The following is a 12,537-nucleotide window of genomic DNA, read 5'->3' as shown; positions in this document are numbered from 1 at the left end:
AAGTTCATCTTAGGTTAAAAGAGAGAAAAAAAGAAAAAATTCTCTCCCTAGTGGTAGAGTATGGATTAACCGGCTTTGCATTACTTCCTATGGGAACTAATGCTTTGACTTAAGAACCGTGCCTTGACATAAGGACAAAAAACAGCCAGAATGGATTAATCGGTTTTCAATGCATTCCTATGGGAAATGCTGCTTTGACTTAAGAACGTTTTGACTTACAGCCACCGTTCCAATACAGATTAAGTTTGTAAATCAAGGCACCACTGTAATTGTTTCCCTGATTACCATGTACAGATGTGAAAGCTGGATGGTAGAAAAAGCTAGCTGAAAAATAAATTGATTCATTTGAAATGTTTTGTCAGAAGATAGTTTTATAGACACCATGGACCACCAGAAAGACAGGCTTTTGTACTTTGACCATATCAAGAGAAGAGAAGACTCCCTAGAAAAGCCAATAATGCTGGGAAGAGTTGAAAGCAGCAGGAAAAGACCGAATACAAGATGCATTGATACAGTAAAGGATAGCAGAGATTTAAGTTTGCAAAAGATGAACAGAGCTGTTAACATTAGATTTTTTGGAGGACACTCATTCATAGAGTTGCTATAAGTACTTGTATGTCAGCACTGGTTGGAGCAATTTTCCCTTAAAAAATGTCCACCCACACCACTCATTCATAGCAGGCCATGCTTATCTGAGTCACCACACTGAGGGAGGCCACAAAGTCATCAACCAGAAATAGGGACCCTATCCCCTTGGAATGAGCTTCCGGTGGAGCTATGCTTGGCCTCTCCTCTTACTGCATTTTAGAAAAAAATTGGCACTTAAAAAGATGAGGCTGTTTACTGAAGCCTTTGAGAGCATCTTCTGTTAACATAATATGGCAGACTACTTTCAGGTTGCTTGTTTTCCATCATCTGGTTTTCATAGATTTATTCAATGGTTGTTTTACTGATTGTATGTCGTGTTTGTTCTTAATTATATTTATGATTTGCTTTGCTTTATGTTTATTCAACTCTAGATGTAGACTACCCAGAGTAGTGTTTATCACTAGTTGGTCCAGTATATAAGTTAAACAAACAAAGAAAGAAAGAAACAAATTACAATTAGAATTAGAAAATCAGAGATTATTTGACTCTCTTTTTCTGTCTGCTGGTAAGGACAACACAAGGAATCAGTAAGAGATAAGGCAACACATTACTTTTCTTAACAGAGGAAGGTAGCAATTATATATGGCAGCCCGAAAGCACTGAGTCATACAGCAATTTTCTTTTTAAAGTAATGGTTCACACTCTTCTGTTAGCACTTTTCATGTCTTCTGATGCAGCCTGATTCTCCTTTCCAAAGTAGAATGAACTCTTAAAACTAGAATGGTTCCTATTTATTTATTTATTTATTTTCATCTAACATTGCAGTGAATTACTAACAAGCCACTGAATTCTTTACATACTTACCTCATAAAATGGCCTCCACCACTGGGATTTCCCAAAGAGAATATTTGCAAGAGATATGTTCCTTTCCATGTCAGATTTGAATCAGCTACAGGCATAGAACAGATGACGAAAGAAGAAAGTATACTTCTTTGCTGCCTTCTTATTCTTCCTCTAAGTCTTCTGAATTCATCACAGTAGAATGTTTGGGAAGCAAGATGCCAGATTAAGAGTGTGATTAGACACTGGGGGGGATGACACCATGTGTTTGAATGTCGTTTGATTCTTCCTGGATAGCCAAACTCAGAAAGTTATATTGATGGAGTCCTGTTCAATGCCTTGGCCATTGTTCTGTGGTGTCCCTCAGGGCTCAGTCCTGTCCCTCCTGTTATTGAACATCTACGTGAAACCACTGGGAGATGTTATCTAGACTTTTGAAGTTCAGTGCCATCAGTATTATGCTGATGACACCCAACTTGATCTCTTATTTCCATTTGATTTCAAGGAAGGTATTCCATGCTTAGACCACTGTCTGATGGACTGGATGATGATAAACAAGTTGAAACTTAATCCAGAGAAGACAGACGTGTCCATGGTCAATCACAAGGGAAATCTGTGGTTCAGTCTGTACTGGATGGGGTTACATTCCCCCTAAAAAATGAAATCTGCACCTTGGTGTGCTCTTGGATTCTGAGCTTGGATACCCAGGTTTCATCAGTGTCTAGGACTGTGTTTGCATAATTAAAGCTGGTGCACCAGTTGCACCCATTCCTTGTGGTGTTTGATCTAGCCACAATGATATATGCCTTAGTTATATCCCATTTGGATTACTGCAATGCACTCTATATGAGGCTGCCTTTGAAGAGTGTTTGGAAACTTAAGCTAGTTCAAAATTCTCCAACTAGACTGCTGACTAGCACGGGTTATTAGGAAGCATTTAACTCCCTTATTACAACAGCTTCACTGGCTAACTGTCTGTTTCCAGACCCAATTCAAAATGCTGATTATTACCTATAAAGTCCTATATAGCATGAGACACCTTCTGTTGCAGTTCCAAAGGCATGCTTCAGCATGACAGCAAAAAAGAAACACAGCCCTGTTTCACTCCACTTCAGATGTCAAAGGGGTCTGATTTTGAGCCATCAAAAACTACAGTGTCCTTCATTCCTTCATGAAAGGACATGATGATGTTAAGGAGACAAGGTGGACATCCAATCTTGGGAAGCATTTTAAAAAGGTCATCCCTGCTAACCAAATCAAAGGCCTTTGTGAGATCTATGAAGGCCACAAAGAGTGGTTGTTGTTCCCTGCATTTCTCCTGCAACTGTCTGAGGGAGAATACCATGTCAGTGGTGGATCTATTAGCTTTAAATCCACACTGAGATTCTGGATAGACTCTGTCTGCAAGCTCCTGGAGCCTCTTCAGCACAACATGGGCAAGCAGCTTCCCTATAATACCGATAAGAGAGATGCCATGGTAGTTATAGCAGTCGCCCCTGTCTCCTTTGTTCTTATACATTGTGACGATGTTTGCATCCTTCATGTCCTGTGGAACTCCACCTTCACCTTAGGACATCCAAATATGACACAACAAATTGTTTCTTTAGATTTGTGACAGGCCCTGGATATATTACTTACATCTTGTTTCATAATTATCTTCTGATATTATCTAGTGTAAATAACCTGGTTTTCAATGACTGTATGAATTCCTCAGTTTCAACTTGAATTTAAGCCACAGGCTCAATTGTTGCTTATCAACATTATCATCCAGGAGGTAACTGAAGTCCTGTCAGTGTAATGGTTTCTTAAGTCATGAGTCCATGTGTTGTGAAACTTTCATTATTACAAGTGGGTTCTCACCTGCAAACTGCTACACTGTAAGTAGACATGGGGACAACTATAAAAACGAATCAGGATATTAGTTAGATATCTCTGATTCACCAGATATTTCTTGCTTCATATTCTTGAGGTCCAGGAACCCCAACAAACATGAAGCAATGAATATAACCCTTTTATATTCATCCCTTAGTTCCCTATCTGCTTATGCCCCGCAGATCAGCATGAGGAGAGAAGGGCTTTCCTTTCATGTGGCTTGCTAAAGCCTTCCCAAAGGGAATCCCATCCCTGGGGCTGGGCGATGGCTTGGTTCCCCTTTCCTCCTCTTCCTATGCCAGCACGGCATAAGAAGAGAAGGGAAAAGATCAAAGGGATCCCTCAGCTACTGTGTAATCACTGTGATCTGTGCTTTCTCTCCTCTTGCTATGCTGCATGGGGTTTAGCAAGAGGAGGGGGAAAGGGATCAAGGTGCTGTAGGATTGCTTTGACACCTGATTTCCCTCTTCTTGCTATGCTGCATGGGGCTTTGCAAGAGGAGGGGAAAGGGATCAAAGTGCTGCAGGATCACTTTGATCCTTCCTTTCCCTCCTTTTCCTATGGCCCGCAGGGCTTAGCAAGAGGAGGGGGGAAAGAGATCAATGCAGTCCCACAGCCATGGCTGCGCAATCACTTTGGTCCCTGCTTTTCCTCCTCTTGCTATGCACAGCAAGAGGAGGAAAAGTGGGGGGAAATGACCCAACAAATGACAAATTGATTTTTTGTTCATCGGGTCATTGGGGGGTAATTCGTGATTTGTGAGTTACATCTCTAACTGTGAGTTCTTTATCTTTTTCTATTATCATCTGATGAAGTGGAACTGTGCTTCAATGGAAATAGTTTTGAAGTTTCACTATTTGATCTATACAGAGACTGTATAGGTTGATAGACCCATATTCACCCATGGTCTGTGACAAATAAAGGTTCACTGTACATGCCTTTGGATGAGGGCATTGGTGTTTTGACAAGAGGACTCAGGTTTTCCTGTTTAAATCATCAAGACCACTGTACTTCCATCCTATCCTTTCCAAAGAATGTTAATGCTGGGGTTGCCCAGCTATTAATAGCAGTAATTTTCTCTTGTGCATTGAATTCTGTTCTGAGTACTGCCTTCACTGTACCAAAGTACTTGTTCCTGAATTATGATTTAAGTTCTTTGTGCTTCATATTAAGATTCTCATGGTTGCCTAGATATTTGTAGGTTTTCTTTTCCTCTAAGCACTGAATAAACTGTCTGTTAGTGAGCTCAAAGTTACTGCCCTTTGAGAATTTGCCTCTTTTCTTGTGGTTCATAGCACATTTATCAACACCAAAATTCATTATTCTATATTAGAACCAATTACCTTGGGAGGTAGTGAACGCTCCAATGCTGGAGGCATTCAAGAGAAAATTGGACAACCATCTGTCAGATTGGCTTTGATTTGTATTCCTTCATTGAGCAGAGGGCTCAATGGCCTTATAGACCTGTTCCAACTCAGTTATTCTGTATCTACTGTAAGACTTAACAATGTTTAATAGACTATTCAGTTTATTAGAAGAGCTTGCAAATATCATCCATACACATTAAGTATTAAAATCATCATCATCATCATCATCATCATCATCATCATCATCATCATCTCTATAAACATGTATAAATATTGGAAATAAATAAATGTAGTGTCCATGTAAACACAATGGGGAAAATCCTGTTGAACAAATTTTCACTGGCGTATCCTGCATCAGGCACTGGAAATATTTAGTTTAAAACCTATGGAGAGCTTCTTATTCCCCCTCCCACCTTAAGGTTCTAAGCCTGACTAGGGCTCCATTTTGTCCTGAGGAAGCCTATGGCAGCCTTGGGATGTGGGGATGGAGGTAGGGCCAGCGGCTTTCATAGTTTAAAAATCACCACAGGGATTGGCACTGATTGTTGATCATTAAAGGCTCTCTCCTCCCATCCTAAAGCTCCCAAAGGTTTCTCCAGAGCAAAAGGAGCCCTGGGGAGCCTTGGGACTTGAAAGGGGAAGACAGCTTTCAGTTAATTTAAATTAAATATTCCTGGTGCCTGATCTGGGTTACATGTGTAAAATTACGCCAACAGGATTTTGCCTAGTATATCCTGTCCTAACAGGCTGACCTATTGTATTATTTGTTATCTTTCTGTATTTCTTATTTATTCAACAATATTTACTTGGGATATTGCATTTTTTTACAGTGAGAGATGCCGATATACCTTACGTGGCCATAAGGATTCAGTAAACAGCATCCAGTTTCTTCCATTCTCCAACATCATTCTCACCAGCTCCGCAGACAAGACCTTGTCTCTTTGGGATGCAAGAACAGTAAGCAAGTTTATTTGCTTTGGGAATCCTATTGTGAGATAGTCAAGTACAGTAGTCACTTAATAGGTAATATATGAATATCTTGCCATTATTGATCAACTAAGTTTATGAGATGAAGGCATGAGCTCTAGGAAGGAGTCAGATAAGGAAATTTCAGGAGATAATAATGGTGATTTTTCTATGGATTGTATGTGGAATCACTGGGGCTTGCACAAATAGCAGTTGTGCAGGTTATATTTCTTATTGTTGACAAAGAATATGTGTTTTTGACCTCTGTATTTTTTGCTAGACCACCTCATATATTTGCTGTGGACAGCACTAAGAATGTTCATGTATCCTCTTGAATTTATTTATATATAATATTTATACCCTGCCTGAAAAAGACCCATGGTGGCTCAACAACAACGACACATCAGGTAGAAAAGGTGTCAGAAAATTACGAAGTCAAGATCTTGTGGGATTTCCAGATCCAAACTGATAGATATCTTGAGCATTACACACCAGACATAGTAGTAATAGAATAAAGAAATGTCTGTATCATTGACATTGCAATTCCAGGGGATGCCAGAGCAGAAAATAAAGAATTGGGACAACTAAGAAAGTACATACACCTGGCAATTGAAACATCTCGCCTCTGGAAGAAACACACTTTAGTGGTCCCCATAGTCATTGGGGCTTTGAGAACAATATCAAGCAATTTCACATAGTACTATAAGCAACTGTAGATCTCAGAAATCACCATCAGAGCAAAAAAAACCGGAAGCATTGTATTGCTGCCCAGAGTAGACCTTTGGTCTAGATGGGCAGGAAAGAAATCCAATAAAATAAAATAAAATAAATAATATTAGGAACATCATACATATTGCACCAATATTTAACAGATACTTAGGTTTTAAAATTTGTATCTGTTATATAATACCAGACAATGTTTTTATAATTTTGACTGCGCCTAGTGTTTTTAGCAACAGCATCAGCAACAGCAGCAGCAACAACATTATAATTATAATTATTGTTGTTTTGTTGTTGTTATTGTTATTGTTATTGTTATTGTTGATGTTAATAATAATAATAATAATAATAATAATAATAATAATAATAATAATAATAATAATAATAATAATAATAATAATAATAATAATAATAATAATAATAATAATAATAATAATAATAATAATAATAATAATAATAATGTGTTTTCTAGGTAGAGACTATTCAGAAGTTATTTACCGTTTCCTTTTTGTGGTGAGCATCCTGTGACCGTGTAGCCCAAGGCCACACAGGCCGGCCTTTCTGGGAAATTAACTCCCAACCTCTGGCACTAACTTAACTATCCAGGTAACCTGAAGGTGGCTCACAGTATTAAAAAACAGATAGTATTAAAAGCTAAGAACAATAAAGTATTAAAGTATTCTAAAAAGAATTAAACAAATATAATATTAAAACTGGTAGCTGGCTGAATAGGCCAGTGGTTTAGATATCTGGTTGTGGAGCCAGAGGTAGACTTCGATTCCCCACTGTGCCTCTTGTGGGTAGAACCAGTCTGCACGGCCATGGGGAAACCACACATTCCTGGGGTGCCCCCAAGAGAACGGAATGGCAAACCATTTCTGAGCATTCTGTACTTAGAAAGCCCTGAAAAGAGTTGCCGTAAGTCAGAATTGACTTGGCAGCACATGCTGCTGATGATAATTGCGTAAAACAGTTCTAAAATGCATTAAAACAACCAAAACAATATTCCAGTGTTAAGAACCCCAATAAATGTTATGTCCTCATGAAGCAGTACATTCCCTGCATGTATGCCTCAAGCTAGCCTGTCGTGCCAGCTAGATAATAAAAGAAAAGAATACTGGTTGCTAGGCTTCTTATACAGTACATCTCTGTGTATGTTACATATGGAAAGGATACTTAGGAAACTGTTCCTGTGCCATCTTTCTTTGGCAGCAGTGGAAAACTGTTGCCGGGATCTGGAGCTAGTAGGGACTTATTCTGTCTGGTTTTGAAGCTGGTGAATGAAACCCTCAGGTGCTTCTTTTGACAATCTTATTGAGACTGATGATTCACTTAAAGACTATGAATAGTAGTTCAAAGGCAAATTTAGGATTATTTGTTCTTTGCAAATTGCATCATTTCACATTCTACTGTGACTGTAAAAGGCAGAGAATGTACAATAAAAAGGAAAGGAAAGAAAGGGGAAAAAGAAAGTTCCCCATCATGTTTCACTGAAATGAGGGACAGAAATTGTGCAGGACTCATTTAGGAGACTGAAGTATTTTGAAAAGGACTGTATAATAACCCTAGAAGGTGAAGTGTGATCAGTGATCACTGATTAACCACAGCAAGGGGTCTGTAGCAGTCTCCCTGAGAGCTTGCTAGATTAGCCACTACAAGGGTTCTGTGGTAGTACCACTGAGCTGATTTTGGACCAGTTCTGTACTTTGCACTAAGGAACATCAGACATGCCTTATGCCTGAAGACATCTCTAATTTTACTTTGGTTTTGTCCACTTACCAGCAAGGCTATATATTAATCCATGATGTTTTAAACATATATCTTAATGTACTTTGTTTATTAAAGTAGTATTTAAATGTATATTTTGATACATTTCTACCGTTCAAATCTATGTTGAAATTGCTGAAGGAACACTTGACTTTACCAGTTTATTCAAGAGAGGCAGCTGAAAAATACATCCCTAGTTTCAGTATAGCCACCCTGACACACTTTCATAAAGCATGTGTTAATTTAGCAATATATAATAGCTAGAAGTATAGTTTCACCCCCAGCTAGTACTGTAGTAAATTGCTTTAATACCTTTGTTACATTTTGAGATGCCACAAAACTCTTTTTCTATTTTTTATGCTGACTTTACTCTGAAACATTGTGACTAGAGATGGGGGTGTTCGTATTTGTATACAAATACGAATATCCCCGCACAGCTGGAGTTAATGAGGGTTCATCCCCTGGGGATGGACCATCCACTCACACATCTGGTGGTAACCCCTCTCTTCTAATCACTCCAGACTGCTACTTGGCTAGCCTTGCAGGGAGACTTGTCTTCCCTTCCTCTGCCAAGAGTGGCTAGATGACCAGGAAGAGAATGGCACTCTGGAGCTATTGGAAGGATTAGCAGGGCCAGCAATGGTGGCAGACGTGTGAGTGAACATTCCATCCCCAGGGGCTAGACCCTCATTAACTCCAGCTGCACAGGGATATTCATATACGAATACCCCGATCTCTAATTGTGACCATAGTTAACCACTGTTCATTTCCTGAAACTAACTTGTTAATCCACAGCTGCTATTTTTGCTCCGCCAGTTGCACTCCCATAATTCCTGTCAGGTTCGTTTACCTGACTCCAACACTCTTACCGAAAAAATTCCAATTTTCAAAGGTGTTCGCCAAGGTTGCATCTTGGCCCCTTTATTATTTAATTTATTTTTAGCTGATCTTCCCTCTTTTCTTTCCCCTTGCAATCAGTCTGCTCCGGCCCTTAATGGTGTTCCCTTATCTATACTCCTGTATGCTGATGATAAAGTGCTGATGTCTCGTACTAAATCAGGACTTCGTTGCACTTTACTTACATTTCAGGATTTCTGTGATCTTAATGATCTATCCATTAACCCCAATAAAATCCAAATTTTGGTTTTTTCCCGCTCCTGGTCCCCTACATCTTGGACAATAGGATCTTCTTCCTACCGTCAAGTTCACTCTTATAAGTATCTGGGTCTTCATATTCATCACAAACTCAGCTGGACATTTCATTAAAAAGCTGCCATTTCTTCAATTTCTCCCCAATTAAAAGCTATTTCTAAATTTCATTATTCTTCCAGAAACCAATATATCCCAGCAGCCATTCAGATTTTTCAGTCTAAGATTCTTTCTCATTTGCTGTACGGTGTGCCTATATAGATACACTCAGCTAATTTGGATATTGATCAAGTTGCAGCAACGTTTTTTCGCAGAATATTAGGAGTTCCTAACTTAATTCAGCTTTCTACTATTTCTTTAGAACTGGGCATTCACCTACCTTCCACAACTGCTTGGTTACTTACATTTAAATTTTGGCTCCGTCTTTTTTTAAATTCACATTCTGGATCCCTGATATATGATTTATTGTGCGATTCTTACTCCTTTTCTTGGTTCCAGCTTATTGAAAAGAAACTCTTCACCTATCCCTGGAATCTTTGGTAGATACGAATCTCACCAGGGCTTATTCCATAATCAAGGACAAGCTCTGTCACGTCGAATTCAATCACCTATGCAATAACCTTAACCCTGTATGTTCCCCTCTCTCTGTTGGATTTTTTCCATCTCAGGATCACTCTCCCAAATATTTCCACTCCCTAGTAAATCCACATCTAAGAAGAGCTTTTATGTTAGCCCATTTTAACATATTTCCTTCGGCCACCCATTCCGGTTGATTTCTCAGTATCCCTTGTGAAAAAAGACTTTGGGTTTTTTTTTGTTTAGAGACTGACACGCTCGTTCATATATTGTTTCAATGCCCTGCTCATTCCCACCTCTGAACTTTTTTTCTTGAACCTTGGATTTCTTATTTTTCCAATTCTCCTGAGACAATTCTTTCTATTTTCATGAGCGATGAATGTAATGCCCTGACCGCTGCTGTTGCAGATTTCTTAGCTGCAATTCTGAAATTGTCCCCTGCTTCGCGCTCCTAATTTGTGAAATCTAATTTTACTTTTCCTATCTTGCTTGTGTTGTTGTAACTTGTAAATGCCATTAAAGGTTTCAGAACAGAATCATGTGGCATTATTATGGTTCTGTCTTATTTTATGTGACCTTGGCCAAAAACCTGTTGTTTCATGTAGTAAATTGTATTGTAGTTGTTTAGTTATTGTGTCTGACTCTTCGTGACCCCATGGACCAGAGCACACGAGGCCCTCCTGTCTTCCACTGCCTCCCAAAGTTGGGTCAAATTCATGTTGGTAGCTTCGATAACACTGTCCAACCATCTCATCCTCTGTCGTCCCCTTCTCCTCTTGCCTTCACACATTCCCATCATCAATTCACTGACACCCAGGATGTCAATGTTCATTCTTATCATCTCCTGTTTGACCACATGCAACTTACCAAGGTTCATAGATCTTACATTTCAGTTTCCTATCCACTATTTTTCTTTGTAGTATCGGACTTTCCTTTCACTTCCAGGCGTGTCCACAGCTGAGTGTCCTTTCGGCTTTGGCCCAACCACTTCATTAGCTCTGAAGCTACTTGTACTTGTCCTCCACTCTTCCTCAATAGCACGCTGGATGCCTTCCTACCTGAGGGGCTCATTTTCCAGTGTCATATCTTTTAGCCATTTGTTTCTGTTCATGGAGTTTTCTTGGCAAAGATACTGGAGTGGCTTACCAGTTCCTGTTCCAGGTGGATCGCGTTTAGTCAGAACTCTCCACTAAGGCCTGTCCGTCTTGGGTGTCCCTGCATGGCATAGCCCATAGCTTCTCTGAATTACTGAAGCCCTTTCGCCACGACAAGGCAGCAATCCATGAAGGGGAGTAAATTGTATTAGAGCAGTGGTTCTTAACCTTTGTTACTCGGATGTTTTTGTACTGCAACTCCCAGAAACCCCAGTTGGTGGTAAAGGCTTCTGGGAGTTGCAGTCCAAAACTCCTGAGTAACTCAAGGTTAAGAACCAGTGTATTAGAGTATGGGTATTGGAATTCATAGAGCATACACTTGAGTTGGCACACACAATCCTCATTGATTCAATGGTCCTACTCCAGTGCTCTTTATTATGCAAAGCAACAGGATTTTGGCCAATGGCTGGATGAAATACATGGCTACAATATAGATCTAATGAGAGCAAGATGTGAATGCTATCCTACCCTTCTCAGCACTAAGAGTTCTTGACTTTGTTTTGAGCTGACATAGCACAGCCTTCTTACAGGGGCCATAAAATGGACTAGGTTCAAACCTAGGGGCCCTGCAGGGACTAGGAATCTGTCAGTTTTTGGGTCAGGCTGTCAGCTGTAGTGGGGTGAGAGGCTGAAGTGCTGGAGGGGGGCAGAAATACCTGAAAGCCTAGGGGCCTGACCATGGTTTAATGTAGCCTTGCCTCCTCATTAGTAGTATGTCTTGTGCTGGAATAGATTGTGTCATGCCTCAGTTGGTTTCTCCCTTAAATTGAGCCAAAGACATACTATGTCCCAGCTGAGATAGCATTCAATTTTTCAAAAAACCTCCAGTTTATGAGTGTGGAATATTGTGCTTCTGTTTCCACAATTCAAAATGCCAGGAAATGGCTTGGTATTGCTGTACAATATCATGTCCATGTTGCCAGCAGGAAAAAGGATGCCTAGCATTACACAGCAAAGGGCAGCCTGAATGTTGACAAACACCAATAGCAATAGTGAGATGGTCTACAGGGTAACCTCTTATGCTCACCAGGTGACCCTAAGCAAGGGAAAATCCCAGAGGCTGACTCCCTTTTTCATCAGTTAACCACTTCTCACCCAAACACAAAACCATTGTCAGGGCTGGTTTTCAACAAGTGTGAATGGGTTTTCTTTTAAAAAATCATAACCTGAAAACTGTTTTCTCAAACATCCCAAATTTGGAATAGAGCAAAGCAGACTGTTTGCTACTTCTTTCTCTTAAAAAGATGAATAAAACCCACAATGTGTTACTAACCATTTAAAACCAAATGAAATATAATTGAACTCCCCACTTTGCAGGATTCATTGTGGGGCTTCTGCCACTTTTGCTTGATTACCAGTAGGATCTTGAACCACTAGGGAGACAATGTGTCTCTAATAACAGAAATAGAGTGTTGAGAATTTTGTCAGTTGTCTGAGTCTGTATGCTAGAGAAATAACTTCCAGAAATTTTAGAACTGTGACACAATCTGTAGTAGTGGACAAAAATTGCCAAGATCCATGAGAGAGCCAAGTGGATC

General features: G+C 39.7%; 1 protein-coding gene across 2 annotated transcripts in view; it reads left to right on the top strand.

Annotated features, from left to right (window-relative positions):
* The window catches only part of SPAG16 (sperm associated antigen 16), a 655,515-nt gene that overhangs the window by 364,254 nt on the left and 278,724 nt on the right, over positions 1-12,537 (top strand). For both annotated transcript variants that reach the window (XM_078379135.1, XM_072977750.2), the window contains one exon: positions 5,498-5,624. In XM_078379135.1, coding sequence (XP_078235261.1) covers positions 5,498-5,624 — 127 coding nt within the window. The remainder of the gene's footprint in view (positions 1-5,497; positions 5,625-12,537) is intronic.

Source organism: Pogona vitticeps, chromosome 1 (assembly GCF_051106095.1).
Source record: "Pogona vitticeps strain Pit_001003342236 chromosome 1, PviZW2.1, whole genome shotgun sequence".
NCBI classification, from domain to species: Eukaryota; Metazoa; Chordata; class Lepidosauria; order Squamata; family Agamidae; genus Pogona; species Pogona vitticeps.
This window is presented reverse-complemented; position numbering and strand designations above follow the sequence as displayed.